This window comes from Pelodiscus sinensis, chromosome 4, assembly GCF_052426305.1.
Source record: "Pelodiscus sinensis isolate ZL-2025 chromosome 4, ASM5242630v1, whole genome shotgun sequence".
NCBI lineage: Eukaryota > Metazoa > Chordata > Testudines > Trionychidae > Pelodiscus > Pelodiscus sinensis.
The window spans coordinates 61347274-61367153 of NC_143055.1; the positions used below are offsets into that span (position 1 = coordinate 61347274).

General features: G+C 49.4%; 1 protein-coding gene across 2 annotated transcripts in view; it reads left to right on the forward strand.

The window, feature by feature from the left end:
* Positions 1 to 536: 536 nt before the first annotated feature.
* Positions 537 to 19880, forward strand: part of DCTD (dCMP deaminase) — a 32503-nt gene continuing 13159 nt past the window's right edge. The window contains exons 1-3 of one of the 2 annotated variants that reach the window (XM_075930271.2): positions 537 to 776; positions 4830 to 4924; positions 15653 to 15764. In XM_075930271.2, coding sequence (XP_075786386.1) covers positions 4893 to 4924; positions 15653 to 15764 — 144 coding nt within the window. In that variant the 5' untranslated portion in view covers positions 537 to 776; positions 4830 to 4892. The remainder of the gene's footprint in view (positions 777 to 4829; positions 4925 to 15652; positions 15765 to 19880) is intronic. The other variant, XM_075930270.2, reaches the window with a different exon arrangement.

A 19880-nucleotide genomic window follows, 5' to 3' on the forward strand; every position in this document is an offset into this window, starting at 1 on the left:
GTTCTCTGGTCTAGCACCATCTGTGGTCCTACCAGATGTTGTTGGACCAGGGAGTGCAAGACTTCAACCTATACTACAGAGACACGCACTTAAAGGGAGGGTGCATGCTTGCTGATTGCACACAGCAATGACTGTAAGAGGTGTGCGCCTTCTCTGCAGTAAAGCAAAGTGCTGCTCCGGTTCAATGCGCAGGCCATGCAAGTTACCAGAACTACCCTAGCAGGGAGATTGTCTCGATTTGCTTCCCACGCCCCTTAGCTCTGATCGGCGGGAGTGGTGCAGCCAGGACCGCAAAGCAGCTGTGGCTGTCTCGCTCTGTCCCCCCTGCCCTCATCTTGCTGCTCACTGAGACGCAGGAGGCCCCTTCACTCGCCTAGGCTGCCCACCACTGCCCGGGGGCCAGCAGCGGGAGCGCCCCGCCTGCCAGCCCCCCGCGCTGAACAGCTGTCCCCGGGGACTGGCTCCCAGCATGCCCTGCGGTCCGGGCCGCTAGCAGAGCTGGGGTGGGGTGGGGCATGCTGGGAGCCCCCAGGCTCTGCCCTGCGCTCCTTCCGCCCGGCCGCCGCCCTCACTGCCGCAGCTCCGCGCGCTCTCCGGGGGCGAACGGTTGGGCGTGGTCACGCGCGGTGGGGGGCGGGGAGGAAGCGAGGCCCCATGGCCCCGCCCCTCCTGCTTTGGCGCCAAAGAGCCCAGCGTGTCTGTGCGAGTAGCAGCGGCGGCGGCGCGGCTCGCGGGATGAACGGGGATCAGCCCGGCCCCTGCGGCCAGCGGAAGGGGTACGGCCTGGGGGCGGGGGGAGCGGCCCCTGCCCCGCAGAGTGGGAGCAGCGCGGCTGGTGGCTGCGTTGTGCACCGGGGGGCTCGGAAATGGGAGGCAGGCTGGCAGCGTGTGGGCGCAGCCGGCTGCTGCTGTGGAAGCCGCGCGGGCGGCAGGGCCCTGGGGGCGACAGCCGCGCGGGGCTGTTCTGGGAGGGTTTGTATGTGCCCATCGCCCTGGGTGAGGGCTAAGCCTAGTGGGCAGGGAGGGGCATCCTAGGCCTCAGGTTCCGACCTCACCGTGTCAGGGGAGCCCTTAGAATTCAATACATTGAGTCCAAAAATAAGTTCTTGCCGGTACCAGATTGTTACTGGGTTCACATGTATTAGATTTGCTTTGTCAAGTCGGATTTAAAATCTCTCTCATGATGAAACTTCTACTTCCCTTGAACTCTGTTCCATAACCTGTTAGCTTGTACTATCTTGAAGGGGGTTTTTCCTTTTATTTAGCCCAGGTTTCCCCTCACACACTTAAATCTAGTTACTCTTGGTTACACAACTTTCTTCCACTAAATAATTAGTCTGTTTGATGTTTACATCCTTCAGATATGTCTTTCTGAAAATATCTTAAAAGAAGGTCTTTGCTCTTCATGGAAGCTATGCTCCTCTTGGCTTTGTATTGTGAGACTTGGTGTTTGCTCCTGTGCCTCTTAGCCAACATTTGCCTGTGCACATCCTTCCTGAAGCATCCTAAGTAATTTCTGTTCCCAAATCCATGATATTGCAGCTTACTGGTGTAGCTCTTGTATGAAAATACTACATAATTTGCAAAACTCATTGAGATTAAATGTGTAATGTAAAAGTATCTTTACCATAGAATACATGGAATCATAAGAACACTAGAACTGAAAGGGACCTTGAGAGATCAAGTCCAGTCCCCTACCCTCAGGGCAGGACCAAGCACCGCCTAGCTCATCCCTGATAGGTGTCTATCCTAAATATCTCCAGAGATGAAGGTTCCACAGCCTCCCTAGGCAATTTATTCCAGTGTTTAAACATCCTGACAAAGTTTTTGCTAATGTCCAACCTAAACCTCCCTTGATGCAGTGTAAGTCCATTGCTTCTTGTCCTATCATCAGAAGCCAAGGAGAACAATTTTTCTTCCTCCTCTTTGTAACACCCTTTTAGACATTTGAAAGCTACTGTCATGTCTCTCTTAGTCTTCTCTTCTAAACTGAACAAGCCTAGATCTTTCAGTCTTCCCACATAGCTCATGTTTTCTAGGCCTTTAATCAAGTTTGTTGCTCTTCTCTGGACCTTCTCCAGTTTCTCCATATCTTTCTTGAAATGTGGTGCCCAGAACTGGACACCATCAGCGCGGGCCTAATCAGCATAGAGTAGAGTGGAAGAATGACTTCTCATGTCTTGCTCACAATACTCCTGTTAATGTATTCCGGAATCATGTTTGTGGTTGGTCCCCCCCCCCCCACCCCCAAACAATGTCACACTGTTGACTCATATTTAGCTTGTGGTCCACTATGACCCTTAGATCTCTTTCTTCAGTGTTCCTTCCTAGACAATTGCTTCCCATTCTATATGAGTGCAACTGATTGTTCATTCCTAAATGGATTAATTTGCATTTGTCCTTATTAAACATCATCCTATTTACCTCAGACCATTTCTCCAGTTTGTTCCGATCATTTTGAATTATGACCCTATCCTCCAAAGCACTTGTAACCTCTCCCAGCTATCATCTGCAAACTTAATAATAGTACTTTCTATGCCATCATCTAAGTTGATGAGGATATTGAATAGAACAGATCCCAAAACAGATCCATGTGGAACCCTACTTATGCCCTTCCAGTATGATTGTGACCCGATAACCATTCTCAGAGTAGTTATTATCTAGCCAGTTATGCTCCCACATTATAGTAGCCCCATCTAGGTTGTATTTCCCTAGTTTATTAATAAGACAGTCATGCAAGACCATATCAAATGTCTTACTAGTCTAGGTATACCACATCTACTACTTCTCCCATACCACAAGGCTTGATCCTATCAAAGAAAACCATCTGATCTGTTTGACATGATTTGTCCTTTACAAATCCATGCTGGCTGTTAACTCTCACCTTATTGTCTTCCGGATGTTTGCAGATGAATTCCTTAATTACTTGCTCCATTATCTTCCCAGGCACAGAAGTTAAAGTGACTAGTTTGTAGTTTCCTGGGCTATTCTTATTTCCCTTTTTATAGATGGGCACTATATTTGCCTTTTTCCAGTCTTCTGGAATCTTTATTATCATTGGTTATCTTCTAGACACTTCAAAAACTTCAACAAACATTGAAAACTAGGTTTCAATATATTTTGTTTGTATGACCATTGTTTGGAGTTTTGTTTTTTAAAATCCCTGCATGCTAAAATGATTGCTCCCCTTATCCTCGTTTATAGTTGCAGACTTTATGCATAGGCTTGTCCACCTCTGCCAGCTCTATTGCTGTGTTAGGGCAAAGATTCTAAGTTTTAGGCAGTGGCGCTGTAACAGGTTTTTTTGTTTTTTTTTTTTTTTTTGGAGTGGGGATGCTCAGCTGCACATCCCCTTACCTCTGTCTGCACCCCACTCCCCTCCACCCCCATGAGCTGGGGTCAGCAGCTGGGATCCCACATGTGGGGCCTGGAGGCAGAGCCCCAGGCATAAGATCAGCAGCTGGCTGGGGCCCCAGAGCTGAGCAGGGTGTAGGAGATAGGCAGGCTAGCGGTGTGTGTGAGTGGGGGGGGTGAGGGGCAGGAGTTAAGTGAGGGTTCCACAAGGGCATGGGAACAGCAGCCAGGACCCTTTGCAGGAGGGGTGTGGAGCTGGGATGCCTAATACCTGGGAGTGCTGCAGCACCCCACTCTCCCCTCTTTTTTCACACCAGTGGTTTCAGGCAAAGATTGAAAGATTCTGGGGTTGCTACGAGGGATGCGAAAGTGTAACCGTGTACATGGTTACACGCGGGCTCCTGGTACTTGTAGCAAGCTTGCTCAAAAGCTGGCTCCCGGTTTGCTGCCAGGGAGCCACCTGCTGCCTCATGCTCTTGCCTATGTAGCAGAAGTAGCAGTTGACGGAGGGCAGGTGGGAGCTGGTGTGCATGGAGAGCCAGCTTAAATGCCAGGTCCCAACACACACCTGCATCTGGGGAGCGGATAACCGCCCTACGTGTGATTGCTGAAATTTTCAGTGGTTACACACTCACTTAAATGCATTTTAATACCCTAGTTCAGGCCTGGGCAAAATACGGCCCGTGGACCAGATCTGGTCTGCCAAGCCACCAGATCTGGCCCTCAAAGTGGGGCGCCTCAGGCAGGCTCCCCTGCTTGCCCCGCAGCCCTGTGTGCCATGCAGAAATGTGGCTGCTGGCCTCCGTTTCTGTTTTAAAATTGGAGGGGAGGGGGGAAGTTTCAGGAGCTACTCTGCCCCCAGCAGAATAACAGGCAGCCAAGAAGAACCATGCCCCCTCTTCTCAGCTCATTTATTCAATGAAGCACATGGCAGGCAAGCAGGCTGGCAGTGAAATGTTTTAAGCTCTGCAGGCAGGCAGACTAGTTTGGCATCTGGCAGGTAAGTCTCTTGGCCACAGCCTGCTTCTGGCACCTCAGCCCTTTCCTGCTCTAACACTCTGTTCCCCTACTCAACTTACCCAAACCCTCTGTTCCCCTCTGACACCCACACCCCACCCCAGATCTGGCACCCCAATCTCCTGCCTCCGATCACAATACCCTCCTACCTTAGGTCACATCCCAAACCTCTGCACTCCAGTCCACTCCCCTAGGTCACAACTGCTTCCTTCACCCAAACTCCCTCCCAGACTCCAGTCTCTCTCCTGCACCCCAGCCCCTTACTCTAAGCTCCCTTCTGCACCCAACCTCCATCCCAGACCCCGCCTCTCCTCCATTAATGTCATGGAAGAGTGTGGCCCTCGACCACTTTCCAAAATCTTGGCATGTCCCCCTGTCAAAAATTATTGCCCATCCCTGCCCTTATCTCAGTCATTTTGAGAACTGGCACAGACTTGCATTGTGACTGTATATTACAGGGGTGGCCAACCTGCGGCTTGCGAGCTGCATGCGGCTCGCAAAGAAAAAAATTGTGGCTCCTGATGGAACTGCGATGGAACCTGGAACTACTCAGGTCAGCTGCTCTCATGGCCGGGCTGCTGTGAGCCGCATGCTTGCTTGTGGCCCGTGCCGTTAAGCTCATGGCCCCCAGTGAACTACATCATATCCTGCACGTGCAGGCTGGGTCGCACACCGCGTCCCAGCCTGCATGTGGGAGCAGCTGGCTGGTGAGCGCAGGCAGCGGTGAGGGGTCGGGGTGTGGCGGCGGTACCAGCGGCTTCAGGACCTAGGCATAAGGTTAGTGGGGGAGGGGAATTAGGTTAGAGCTGGGGGAGGGGAAGGGGGAGATGCCTGGCTCTGGAAAAGGGGAGGGGAGGGGATGGGGGTTGCACATGGTGTCCCGGATGCTCGTGGTGGTAGCAGTGGCGGCATGGTTCTGGCTCTGGGACCCAAGCACAAGGTTGGGGGAGGGGGGGAGAGGGTGTGCACGGCGTGCTGGCCGCTCAGTGCATGTGCGTCACTTGGAGGGAGATGCATGTCTGTAGCTGCAGCTCCGGGACCCGAGAATAGGTTAGGGTGGTGTGTGTGCGTGCGCCCCTGGTTCTAGTCTGGGAGAAGGGAAGGTGATTGGGTTCAGGGAGGGGTATATGCGCGCACCAGGCAGCATGTCTCAAGGCTGGCCGCTCAGCGCCCACACCTCAGTGCCTGGAGGGAGACGCGTGTGGCTGTAGCAGCAGCTCCATGACCCGAGAATTAGGTTGGGGAGGGGTATTGGATTTAGGGGTGTGTGTGCCTGGCTCTGGGAGAGGGGGATTGGGTTGGGGGGGGGGTGTGCCTGGCTCTGGGGAAGGGGAGGGGGAATGGGTTACAGCAGGGGGTGTCTGTGGGAGAGGGAAGAGCAGCCAGCTCGCTTCCTGAGACCCAGGATCCCCAGGTACTTGTCCCAGCTGTCTCTGTCCCCTGCCTCTAGCCAGACACCCCCCCCCTCGAGTACCCTACCCCCGCACCCTGCCCCCAGCAGCACAGTTGGGGCCTGTGAGACTTGTGGGAGGGGGGTTGCATCTCACTTGTGTGGCCCTGACTGACTTTTCTGTGGGTCAGTGACCCCTGACTCAAAGCAGGTTCCCCACCCATCTCATAAATAAAGACAATGCTGAAACGTTTTGTGTTTGAGATAATATTTTATTTAAAAATGAAGCCCGGCCAACAAGCCCCCAATTGGGGCCAAGCCCCCATCTGGCTGCAGCATCATAAACTCCTGCACCTTCCCAGACCCCAAACCTAAGCCTATCATACACTGGAACCCCCTGTCCTGAGCCTCTCTCATCCCCAAATTCCTATACCTCCACATCCCCAGTCTTCTGCCACAACACTCCTGCATCATCGACACACTGCAAATCTGTGTCTTGAGCCCATCATATTACCAGCCTCCCTGCCCTGAGCCCCTCATGCACCTCAGCCCAAACTTCTGCACCCTTGCAGCCACAAGCCTATGGCTTGCTCAGGACCCAACCCTCCCCCTGACCTCAACCCTCTCCAGCCAGGAGCCCCCTCCCTGAGCCAGCATCCTCTTCTCTACTTCCTCCTGCACCCAAATTCCCTCCCAGAGCTTGCGCACCTCACACCTTCCCAGTGCTTTTTTTGTGATGGTATGCTCCGGGATGGTGTACCAGCACCTATTTTTCCCTGGTGCAGTGTGGGTTTTTTTTCTCTCAACAACTCTCCTCCCCATCCACCCCGGTACGTGGCTCTTTGCACACTGTCTACCACTATTTTGGCTCTTCGTCTCTAACGGGTTGGCCACCCCTGGTATAGTAGCTCTCTTGTGGACTTAGTTACAGGATCAAAGTCTGACTCCCAGCAGGGGGAGCTTTATTGAAGTCACTGGACCCTTGTGAGAGTGCCATGGTCTGCTGGATCCTGATCCAAGAATCACTCTTTTAGAATATTAATCATTCAGGTCTCCCAAAAGAGCAGTGAAAGCGTCCTAGATCCAGTATTCCCCAAAATAGAGACTAGCATAAAAAATGCAAAAATAACTAAATTCACAAAATATTCCGTGAATTCAAAATACCATGTGAATTGTGAAAACACTATTCACTCTCTGAGTGCTCAAGAGGGACTGATTGTTGCCAAAATGCATGTAAATTGTAAATATAAACAGTATTTTCTTCTGTAAAGATTTTGATTATAGCCAATCCATGGGGGGTAGCATGCAGATATAAGGCATGCTTTTTATTCTTTTATGGAATATATATGTATGTATTGTCCTTCAGCAACCATATGTGGTAGGGAAGAAAACTTAATTAAAGGAAACAACACATTTTCTTGAATAAAGGCTATAAATAAAAAAAAAAGCAGTGTGGGGATGGAAGTTAATATCCAGAGTCAAGTCCACATGTTCCTTGTGTCCCTCTGGGAGGTGGAGCATCTCCCAAGACTTCCATTTCCTGAATACATACTCAAAGCCTGTGAAAAGAATATGAAAAATATTCATGATTGATTTCCAGGAACAGACTTAATATTATATAAGTCCTAATTCAGAAGTGGTTGTAACATGTACATGGGTCAGATAATGATGATAGAGGGAAAGACTACATATATAAATAATAAGGCCAGGGACTTAGAGCCCATTTTCCCTCAACTCTATTTCACAACTCCATTGACCTCAATATACACTGGTTTGAGAGCAGAGCCATGGCAGTGTATTTCAGGATTCTCAAAGCAAAATCTTTCATAGTTTCTTGTGTTCTCTTCCTTTTGTTTGCTGAATGCAATTTGTTGCTTTTTCAGGTGTTCTAGAACTGTACATGTGTTGTTATAACTAAGTTGAAGGCTACCTGGACTTATTAAAAAAAAATATCTGGTGAGATGCCTGACTCATAAGGTGTCTTTTTTTTTTTTTTTTTTTTTTTTTTTAAAGCTGAAGATACATTTATGTTGTTCTTAGTCAGGCTGGAGGTATAATTTGGAGAAAATACATGATCTATATTTCAATTTATCTTTATCTCTTGCTGCTTTCAATATATGATTTTGCACAGTGTAGCCTATACATTGCTGGTAATTTTATAATTGGAGAGACATCTTTTTCATCAGGGATCTTTTGAGCAGAATTAAGCATGATAATTGCAAATTGCCTATTCTGCTCTCAGCTTTCATTTTGCGGGAATTATTGTCTCAATATTTTTATTAGTTTAAATTTACAGATCTTTATAAAGTAGCAGAGTTCATGCAGCTTTATTAAAATATGTGGTAGTTATCTGAAAATATCCTATGGTAATGTCTAATAATATAATTCCATTTATTCACAGATTGGGGGTTGAAAATGTCAGCTTGGTGAAATATGCTAACTCTAACATGCTATATTAGAGGTGGGCAAGATTGGGCCTGCAGGCCAGATGTGGGCTGCCAGGCCGTTCGATCTGGCCTGTGGTCCACCCTACAGTTCCATTTGGTCTGGAGGCAAGGGGACTTGGTGTGGGGAAGTGCATGAAGTCATCTGCTATTCAAAGTGGCTAGCGGCTCCCTCCCCCAGCCAAGGGCACGCAGGCCTAGAGGGATCCACTTCTTTCTACCTGACGCTTGCTCCTTCTGCTGTTCCTAGGTTGTGGCCCACAGCTGTCTATCAAAATTCATAATGTGGCCTCCCTGCAAAAATTAATGCCCACCCCAATGCTATATCTACCAGTTTGTCTTGTCCTTAGTCTTCAAAGGGAGCCTCAAACTCGTGACTCACAGGCCATCTGCACCCCAAGCAGTACCACAATCCGATGCGCACGCGCACACACGGGCTGGTGTGAGTTTCTGCAGCCCGGGGTGGGTGGGTGTGTCCCCATGCCTTTCCCCCAAGTCCAGCCCCTGCTCTGCCCTTGTCCCACCTCTTCCTGCCCTCTCCCCCATTGTACCCCTTCCCTTAAGTCCCCTCTCCCAAGTGACGCATCCTTGGGGATTATGGGGGGGGGGGGGTAGGTTCAGCAACCACGGGTGTTAAGGATGTTAAAATGTGATTATCTGTCTAATTGTATACAATTTGTATCGACTATACGATTAATTGATAAGTGCTGCTGCTGAGGAGATAGATCTAGGAGCTGGCTCAGAAGCCACCCACGCTGCTGCTCTGCCTTTTAAATGTAGTAAGAGCTACTGGACTCTTATTACACTTAAAATGCAGTGGTGCGGCAATCAGCATGAGCCAAGACTGCTCAGTCCCGGTCCGGTTCATTCTGAGCCCAGCAGCCTCTGTTTTCGGCTGCCAGCCCTGGCCACCATGAACAAAGGCTACTCCAGGACCATCTCCTGTTTGCAGTAGCCAGGGCTAGCCACGGGACAGGAGCTGCTCAGGCAGAAGCCCCTGTTTGTGGCCATCTCTGGATACCAGGGGCAGCAGGGGGGGGGCAGGCAGCATGCTGGAGACGGTGCTGGAGCTTTTAAGCCGGCTCCCCTGCCCCCCAGCACTGGCTCTTATCTCCCCACTTGCTGCCTCTCAGAGAAGGAAGCAAGGTGGGGGGTGCCGCAGAGAGCCCGGGGTGGACAGGAACTGCTTGAATCCCTGCTCACCCCGTGTTCCCTGCAGCACTTCTGCTTTTGTAATGTAAAAGCAGAAGCGCTGGCAGTGGGAACCACATGCCGTTTCTCCACTGTGCATCTGCCTCTCCTGCGCCCCACAGAGGTGGTATTGGGAGGAAGCAGCTTAAAGCTGGTTTTCCCCCAACACTGGCTCTTGCTCCTTCCCTTCGCTGCCTATCTTTGATAGAGATAGCAAGCGGGGTGGGAAGTGAATACAGGCAGTCCCCGGGTTACATACAAGATAGGGACTGTAGGTTTGTTCTTAAGTTGAATTTGTATGTAAGTTGGAACTGGTACATATTGTACCCCAGGTGTCCCCGATTCAGCCGCTGCTGAAACTGACCAGCGGCTGACTCAAGGAAGCCTGAGGCAGAGCTGCTTTGCCCCTGGCTTCCTGGAATCAGTCGCTGATCAGTTTCAGCAGCAGCTGACTTGGGGACACCTGGGGTAGAGCAGCTGGGGTGCTGCCAGGTTGGTCCCCGCAGCGCCGTACCTCGGGGACCAAACCAGCAGCGCCCCAGCTGCTCTGTCCCAGACGTCCAGATTCAGCCTGTGTTGAAACTGACCAGCGGTGGCTGAATCAGACACGCCTGGGGCAGAGCAGCTGGAGTGCTGCTGGGTTGGTCTGGTAGCGCCGACCCTTGGCGCGGCGGGACCAACCTGGCAGCACCCCAGCTGCTCTTGGGGATGCCTGGGGCAGAGCAGCTGGGGTGCTGCTGGGTTGGTCCCACAGCGCCGCTCCTCAGCACTACTGGATCAACCCGGCAGCCCCCCAGCTGCTCTACCCCAGGCGTCCTGATTCAGCCGCTGCTGAAACTGACCAGCGGCGAGAAAAGCCTGGTCTGCTGGGGGGGGGAGGGGCGGCTCACTAGCTGCGCCCCCCCTCCTTCAGCGGACCAGGGAGATGCGGACAGCGGGACCGCCGCGGCGCGTCTCGGCGGTCTGCTGGGGGGGGGGAGCGCAGCTAGTGCGGGGTTCCCTCACCCCATTTGTAAGTAGGGATCCGACATAAGTCGGATCCGCGTAACCCGGGGACTGCCTGTAGTCGAGTGGCTACTCGACTATCCAATAAGCATTTGCTTATCCTATAGTCAACTAGTTGCTAATATCCCTAGTAGGGGTTGGGTGCCCTGCACTCATTAGGGATGAAAGCCTCTAGTTGGCTATTGGATAAGCAAATGCTTATTGGATAGTTGACTAGTTACTTCCGTGAGGAGATGGGGCAGGGGCGCAGTGGGGAACTGGTGGCACTCCTGTCTTTGAAATGTAACAAACCCCAGCTCTTGTATATTTCAAAAGCGGGGAGCACAGGGCCAGTGGGGGACTGTTTGAGTTCCCCACTTGCCCCACGCTCCTTGCGGTGCTTCCACCTTTGAAATGTTGCAAGAGCCAGTAGGCGGAGGGGCCCTTGTTTACATTGGCTATTTGATTAGTTGATTAATCTAAATTTAACATCCTTAGCACTCACTCTGCAGCAGCATCTGCTCTGCCTCCCTCTTCCAGGCCAGCCCAGTCGCTCTGCTTCACTGTGGCAGTGAGAAGTGGAGCAGGCTGCTACTTAGCTCTGCTTCTCTGTGGCTCCTGCTGCCACGGTGAGTGCAGGGGGCCCCAACCCTTTTGCCAGCTCCAGCCCACTGAGGGCCCTGCAGCCTAACCGGGTATGGGAGACCATCCCATCCATACGATGGTTAGGGTAGCTGCCGCAAAAAATTTAAGGCTTGGGGTAGTTGCCCCAAACTGCCTTATGTATGGGATAGGTCCGCACACATCTCCCTAGGCCATAGAGACGTGCTGGCAGTAGCACAGAGCTAGCAGCCACTTATCCCCAGTGTGCTACCAGAGGTGGTACGATAGGTCCCTGAGGGAGAGGGTTTAAATCAGCCAGGGTGGTAGGCAAGCCGGGAGATGTGGAGGAGCATGGAGAGCCCTGCTGCCTTTTCCCTGAGCCCTGCCTGAGGGAGGCGCCTGCTGGCCCACTAGGAGGATTTGAGGACTGCCACTGGCCTTAAGGTAAACTGAAGTCCAGGGGTCTCAAACTAAAGCTTCTCTTATGTGCTGTTGGATGCTACTAAATCAGAAGCATTTCATCCCATTCTGTGTTGGTGTAAATGGGTACACAAAGTGTAGGGCCTGGAAAATCTGGCCAAATTTGTTGTTAGTTGTAAGTCTGTCCATAAATACCATTTAAAAAAAAATAGAACTGTGAAGTCTTTTCTTTCTGTACAAGCCTTTCATTGATCTTGTGGCATGTCACTGCTCTAATCCATTCATGCAAAGCTGGTACCTTGGAGGATTTCCAGTTGTGTTGTATAGAGTTTGGCACACAAGAAGAGTAAATGGAATAATTTGGTCCTTTGTTGTTTATAAATGTGGTTTCCAGGGAATAGTTTAGCAATAGACAAGGCAGGAAAAAGTGTTCCTCTTCCCCTGTATTCAATATAACATTAGCTAGTTAGAGTACTTCTTCCAGAATTTGTGTTTGGCGTGGCTCCATGCTACCTCTAATATCTCCATCATCAGTTATACATCTCCAACATTTTTACTGTGAATCTTGCTGAGTTTGGATCTGTTTTAAGGTAGCTTTTTAAAGTCTCTTCCACTTGTGATTGCTTTTTTTCCCTGTGTGTTTCTGTGAGACACTTAGTCTCACTCAATCTGTTGAAATTAATTCATTCAGATTGTCACAGCTTGACTACCCTGAGGCTGTGATGGTGTGGGTGTTTTGGGACTTCATGACAGATTTCCAGTTTCTCCTTTTCTATCACACTGTCATCCTTCACTAAGAATTGTTCCTTCTTAGGGCACTAGGAGAGTCCTCAGGCCAGTGCTGGCAGAATCCTTTACTTATACCGGGTACTAAGTTAGGGGATGACTAATATGTTTTGCCTGTCCTTCGTCAGGAAAGGAAAGGATGAAAGTGTCCCCTATCAAAAGAGAGCCAAATTTTCACATTCACAATCTGTGTTTTTAATAGTGGTGCTACTAGCCTCTGGGCTTTCTTCTCCACCCAACTTTAAGAACAAAATAACAAAGGAAAAACACTTGCCCTTAAATTTCCTTCCTAATGTACTTTTGTGCACAGAGGACTCCTGGCTATGCATTGCTGTGAAAAGTCATCCTCTCTGATGGGCGGGCACCAGCTGCTGAATAGCGCCTCTTGGATCACTTCTGCGGGGCACTCTCCATTGTCCTGTGGTTCCATAAAGTTTCTTTACAGCTTTCAGTGTTCGGTGCAGCTGTTCAGTTTTAATTTACCCCTAAAAAAGTCTTCTCAGAGCCCAATAAGCAGTGTAAGTGTTGGTAATGCTGTTAGAAAATATTGACTTCCTGTGGTATGGCAAATTCTCTGGTTTGGCACCAGTCAAGTTCTGAGCATGCCAGACTAGAGAGGTTCAACCTGTAATACAGGACTTGTCTAAGGTGAATTGAAAAATGTATTTTTTTTACAATGCAAATATTTGTAATAAAAAATAAAGTGAGCACTCTACACTTTATATTCTGTGGTGTAATTGAAATCAATATACTTGAAAAGGTAGAAAACATCCAAAAATTTAAATAAATGGTATTCTATTACTGTTTAACAGTGGTATTTTTGATCACACAGTCCTAATAAATAGTCTCTGTGAGACAGGGTGGGTTATGAAGATCAACTTCCTTCCTTCCACTCTGTTTTTCCCATTCATGGAAGAGGCTGGAAGGCTCACTTGAAAGCTGGACACATGTTCCCACAATCCTAAATGCATCATTTACAGCCTATATACTTGGTTATACTTGATGAGATGAGGGATGTAAAAGTATAGTTGGGTAACTGATTAACCGATAAGCAAAAGCTTATACAGGCAATCCCCGGGTTACGTACAAGATAGGGACTGTAGGTTTGTTCTTAAGTTGAATCTGTATGTAAGTCGGAACTGGCGTCAGCCGTTGCTGAAACTGATCAGTTTCAACCGCGGCTGAATCTGGATGCCAGTTCTGACTTCCATACAGATTCAACTTAAGAAACCCAGGCGTCCCCAAGTCAGCTGCTGCTGAAACTGATCAGTGGCTGATTCCAGGAAGCCTGGGGCAGAGCAACTCTGCCTCGGGCTTCCTGTAGTCAGCCGCTGGTCAGTTTCAGCAGCGGCTGACTTGGGGACGCCTGGGGCAGAGCAGCTGGGGTGCTGCCGGGTTGGTCCGGAGTGGCGCTGCGGGACCAACCCGGCAGCCCCCAGCTGCTCTACCCCAGGGGTAGGCAAGAAAAGCCTGGTCTGCTGGGGGGGGGGCACTAGCTGCACCCCCCCCCCCAGCAGACCAGGGAGACGGGGGTGGCGGGACCGCCCAAGTCCTCCACGGCTTTGCTCCATCTCCCTGGTCTGCTGACCTGGGAGACGCGGAGCAAAGCCGCAGAGCACGCGGGCAGCAGGACAGTCCAGGCGCGCCGCGGCTGTCCCACTGCGGGTGTGCTCTGAGGCTTTGCTCCCCATCTCCCTGGTCTGCTGGTCAGACCAGGGAGACGGGGAGCAAAGCCGCGGAGCACGCCCGCAGTGGGACAGCCTGGGCGCGCTTGAGCTGTCCCCCTGTGGGCGTGCTCCACGGCTTTGCTCCTGTCCCCCTGGTTTGCTGGGGGGGTCCAGCAGACCAGGGGGACAGGAGCAAAGCCGCCGCCTGGGCAAACGAGGCATAACCCAGGCAGCGGCTTTGCTCCTGTCCCCCTGGTCTGCTGGGGGGGTCCAGCGGCTTTGCTGGACCCCCCCAGCAGACCAGGGAGACCGGGAGAAGCTTTTCTCGCCCCGGAGGACACGGGTGGCGACCCACCGCCCGTGAGCTCCGGGGCGAGAAAAACCCCGTTCGTAAGTACGGATCCGACATAAGTCGGATCCGTGTAAGTCGGGGACTGCCTGTAGGTTAATGCTATAGAGTACACACATTTCCTTCTCCCCCTCTTCCTTCCAGTACATTTTTTAGCAGGCTAGCCAGCAGTTTGGTTCAGTTTTGGCTTGCACCAGGTCTGGGACCATCACCTGCTGTGGCTCTGCATTTAAAGTGCATTACGAGCCGGGCAGGCAGACCGTCTGTCTGGTTCAGTCCTGGATCATGCTGGGTCCAGGACCTACCCTAGTTTCAGCTCTGCATTTCAAGTGTATTAAGAGCCTGCTGGAGAGTTCTGGCTCGTGTTGTCTGGGAGCTCAGATCCTCCTCCCCCCGGACGGACTGCTGCCACCCCTGCTGCTGCCTCTTTCTTAGAAGCAGCAGCACAGGGGAACAGGCTGCTGGTCTGCGAGGGGAGCTTGTTTTTAAACTGCCTTCCCTCATTGACCAGCTGCCACCTGGCACCCCACACTGCTGCCTCTGATACAGTGGCTGCCACCTCCGCCCCTGGCAAATAGAATAGTTGACTAACCGATAACATTATGAGGTTACTCAAGTATCCAGTTAACTGATATTTAACTTCCCTAGATGATATCTATTGATTCATGTGTTAGGGAACAAGATGGAGAAGAAACTGGCAGTTTGTAATTGCTTTTGAGTGAGGCAAGTTTGTTTTGCAGTAGGGGCACAGTAAAGCCATTAGAACCACTTGTAGCTCAATTGTATGCGTCAAGAATATTTCTTGTAGGCATTGTAAGTAAAGACAATTCATGGCTAGTATTGGTACCAAGAGAAATGTTTAACCACAAAGAGAGATTCCAAACATAAGTCTGCTTAATAGTATTTATTATTGGCCTTAACAAATAGTTTGAATCAGATGTTTGCAATTAGAACACTGGGCATAAGAGATTGTATTGCATGAATGGAAAAACTTTCGGTAATACAGCAACAGGGGACAAACCTTTTCTGAGAAATATGTAGGGGGATATCTTTGAGGGATAGATAATGCCTGCTATTAAGCTATTCAAAGACTGAATTATTTCATCCAAAGCTTCAATTTATGATTGCCTTTTGGCCTCTTTTATTTGAAGGGAAATGTTGCTTATAGGTTCTTGGCAAAACACTCATATGCTTTCCCATTAAACTTTTGATGTGAATCTGTAACACATGGGGATTGATTCTTCTGTTGTCTACAATGGTGTAGATCCAGAATAACTGCACTGAATTTTAAATCTGTGTAATCAGAAACAGAATCTGGTCCCTAGCTTGTTTGGAAAGCAAACAGTAAAGCACTTTTATTGCATCTCCTTAAAAAACAAACAAAAAAGCAAGTATAGCCACTTTTGCTATCTCTTTACTGACTGCCTGTCTGTCTTGTTTTTTGTAGGCTTGGCAGTGAAATGCTCTTTAAAAAACGGGAGGACTACTTGGAATGGCCAGAATATTTTATGGCAGTAGCCTTCTTATCAGCACAAAGAAGCAAGGATCCAAATTCTCAGGTAATAAGCGTCATGCAGGAGTAAAATAATATAGGTTGTATGAACTGGAGTGCAGTACACAGTGGATATTCATTACGAGTTATTTCAGTAGGACTACTCAAGTTACAGGCAGTCCCCGGGTTACGTACAAGATAGGGACTATAGGTTTGTTCTTAAGTTGAATTTGTACGTAACTAGGAACTGGCTCCAGATTCAGCCGCTGCTGCTGAAACTGACCAGGGGCTGACTACAGGAAGCCGGAGGCAGAGTTGCTCGGCCCCCAGCTTCCTGGAATCAGCCACTGATCAGTTTCAACAGCGGCTGAATCTGGAGCCTGGGACAGAACAGCTGGGGCGCTGCCGGGTAGGTCCCCCCAGGACTAACCCGGCAGCACCCCAGCTGCTCTACCCCAGGCGTCCACAACAAAAGCCTGGTCTGCTGGAGGGGGGAGGAGGGGCAGGCCTTGGAGGCGCGGGACCCCACCGCCTCTGCGGCTTTGCTCGGGGTGTCCCTGGTCTGCTGGGGACCCCTCCCAGCAGACCAGGGACACCCCGAGCAGACCAGGGACACCTGGAGCAAAGCCGCAGAGGCGTGGGACCCCGCTGCCTCTACGGCTTTGCTCGGGGTGTCCCTGGTCTGCTGGGGACCCCTCCCAGCAGACCAGGGACACCCCGAGCAGATCAGGGACACCCGGAGCAAAGCCTTGGAGGTGCGGGACCCCGCCGCCTCCAAGGCTTTGCTTGGGGTGTCCTTGGTCTGCTGGGGACCCCCCCAGCAGACCAGGGACACCCGGAGCAGCTTTTTTCACCCCAGAGGATGCGGTGGCGGGACCACTGCGCGTCTGGGTGGTCCTGCCGCCCGCGAGTTCCGGGGCAAGAAAAGCCCCGTTCGTAAGTGCGGATCCGATGTAAGTCGGATCCGCGTAACTCGGGGACTGCCTGTATAGCACAGTGGGTGTTTTTGCTACAGGAATTTTGTTCCTGGGTTTGACCTCAGATATAGCACTGTAATTACTTTTGTAAGTAACTTCTTCACCCTAACTACCAGAGCCTTGTAGTCACTGCTGATCTGTTCAGGTCATAAATGGCAGTATCATTAGTGCCTGTGTGGATCATCAGCATTGAGTAATGATCAGAAGGACAGAAGAGCATCGGAAATCTTTGTTTTGGGTGCTATGTCTAGACAGACAACACACTTCCTGGGACATTGTCAGGTTGGCATTTGGTTTCTGCCCCACAGAAGGGAGTTTCTGACAGCCAGTGTTCTAAGCTGCTTCCTCTTGGCCCTGGTGTCTGTGAGCCTTCCAGTCTGGGGTAAAGGGGACATTCCCTCCTCTCCTCCCCTCTCCCCTCCCAAGCTGGAAGATCATTTGGGTCTGGTCCTCACCACCTGTTGTTAGTAGTGCATACCGGTTCTTTACAAAGATGAATGGAGGATCTGGTTAGGGGTGGAGCACTGTCTACTACCTGAGGTGGCCAGCAGCCAATCTCTTTCCTATGGAGTAGCTTGTTCTTCTCCTTCTGGTGTCACTAGATTCAGCTGAGATCCTCTGTTGCAGATATTTCCACTTGTATCCTTTCAGTGAAGTCCTCCTACTCCCAGATGGTAAACAGACCAATCACCCCTCCTTCAGCTCTCTTGCTTCTTCTTGGGGGTGGCGGGTTCCGTCAAGAGACACCTGTCACACTGGATGATTCCTGAGCCTGGGTTTCATTAGCACACACATGGAAGCCATGTACCTAGTGAGTCACGGCTAGTGAGTGCTTGGATTGAAGACTTCACGATCGGGATGCCTGTCTGCCAGGGGTCTCACAAGGGCAGGCAGAAGAACTAGCAGTGGTATTGACAACACAGCAACACACAATTTTTTCCTTCTATTGCAAGTGCTTCCTTGTAAGGCAGATGATTGTCTGGGTTCTGTGCTTTGCTGCCTGGAGTTGGCCACAGGGGTCAGGCCCTTCCTTGCATTCACCCGTGGTGGTGGGAAGCCACCTAGTCCCAGCCTGCTCCTTTTCACTGGCTCCCAGCGTCATTCAGGAGAGGGGTCTTGGAGGAAAGGATGGAGCAAGGACAGAAAGAGATAGGATGTGAGTGGGACCAGGAACCCGTGAGAGTGTGTGTCCTGGGCCCCACTCACCCCTAGGGATGGCCCTGCTTGTAGGTTGCGTACAACATAAGAAAGGGAAAGGGGGAAAAATGGAAGTAAGTCCAGACAGGTTTGAGAGAATTTGACAAGCAACATTTGGTATTAGATGGCTAGGTCAAATTAGTTTAGTTTAATTTAGAAATAAGTGAATTGTTTTAAATTTGTGCATTTAATTATTTAGGCTTAATTCAAACAGACAGTTTTTTTAATGCCAAAATAAGTCCAGTACACACAGTTAGTGCTATAATAAAAAGGTGGGAATTAAAATTGGTGTCTAGTATTTTGGTGCAAATGTACATGTAGACCAGACCTAAATCACTAAAACTATGCTGAATTAAAACAGATTAGGAATGGTCCCTTAGGCTCTCTGCCTGTAATCTTACATGATTAAAGGTCTGCAGGACTGGGCCCTTCAATTGTAAGTTTTATGGAGTTTGTCTCTTCTCATCTGTAAAGTAGCTTGCATACTCCTGGTGCATATATTAAATCACAGTTGAGGCAAGCGATCAATGAAAAACAAATTAACTAGATTTAAAAATAGTTATAATTAATTGCAATTTTAATCACACTGTTAATAGAATACTAATTTAAATAATAAATATTTGTGAATGTTCTTCTGCATTTTCAAATATATTGATTTCAATTACAACACAGAATACAAAGTGTTCAGTGCTCACTTTGTTTTTATTGTAAGATTTAGGGATGTTAGAAATAGTTTATTTTGGTTATCGTGTAACCACAACAATTCTTAGCAGTTACCCAGTTACTAAAAATACTCCCCTCGGGAGCGGGGGTGGCATCCAGTGCGCTCTCAGCCCCACTCCTGGGGAGCCTGGAGTCTATATGAGAAGTAACAGTGGGGGGTGGCAGGCGGGAGTTAGTTTAAAAAGTATCTCCCTGTGCAGACCAGCTTCCTCTTGCTGCTCCACACTGCTGCCTCTGATCCCTCAGAGCAGCCTCTGTCTATGGCAAACCTGGGCCCACTGCGGACAGATTCTGCACTGCATCAGCTACCCCTGTCCATGGGGGACCCAAGCTCCCCATGGACAGAGGCTGCTCTATGAGATTCTGGAGCAGCCTTTGTCCATAGGAAGCTTGACCCTCCCCCCCCCACGGACTGGGACTGCTGCTGCCTGCATTGCTGCCTCTGTTAGAGAAGCAGCAGTGCAGCGTGGCAGGCAGCTCTTCTGCATGCTCTTGATTTAAAACTCGTACTGGTGGGCTGGGATTGATCCAGCCTGGCAGTCCAAGTTTTAAATGCAGAACACACAGTGGGGGAAGAGATCTGCGGTTAACCAGGTCTGTTGATAGATAAGCAGTTGCTTACCAGTTAAATAGTTAGCCGCTAACATCCCCTGCTAACATCTCTAGTAAATAGTTGCACTGTAAAAATAATACAAGAAATAGTTTTTTCAGTTCACCTCATACAAATATTGTAGTGCAATCTTTTTATCATAAAAGTACAACTTACAGATGTAGATTTTGAGTGCAGCTGTGTAAAAATAATGTGTAAGACTTCAGAGCCTACAAATTGAAACATAAAAAGGCATATGCATGTTTAACATATGGTATGTAAATACCCTACATCAGTATCATGAGAACACACATTCCCATTTTCAGGTGATATTGTAAATAAGAACCGGACAGCATTATCTTACATAAATATAAATAAACTTGTTAGTCTTCGTGATTAGCTGAACAAGAAATAGGACTGAGTGGACTTGTAGGACATGTTGTAGTTTTACATTGTTTTGTTTTTGAGTAGACTTTTATGTAAAAAAATTTACATTTGCAAATTGCACTTTCACAATAGAGATTGCACTACAGTACTTGTATAAGGTAAATTGAAAAATACTAGTTTTGTGCAAATATTTGTAATCACAAATATTGTATTCAGAGCCATAATGGAAATAAATATATTTGAAGGTTTAGAAAATCATCCAAAATATTTATAATTTAAATTGATATTTGGTTATTATTTAACAGTGCTG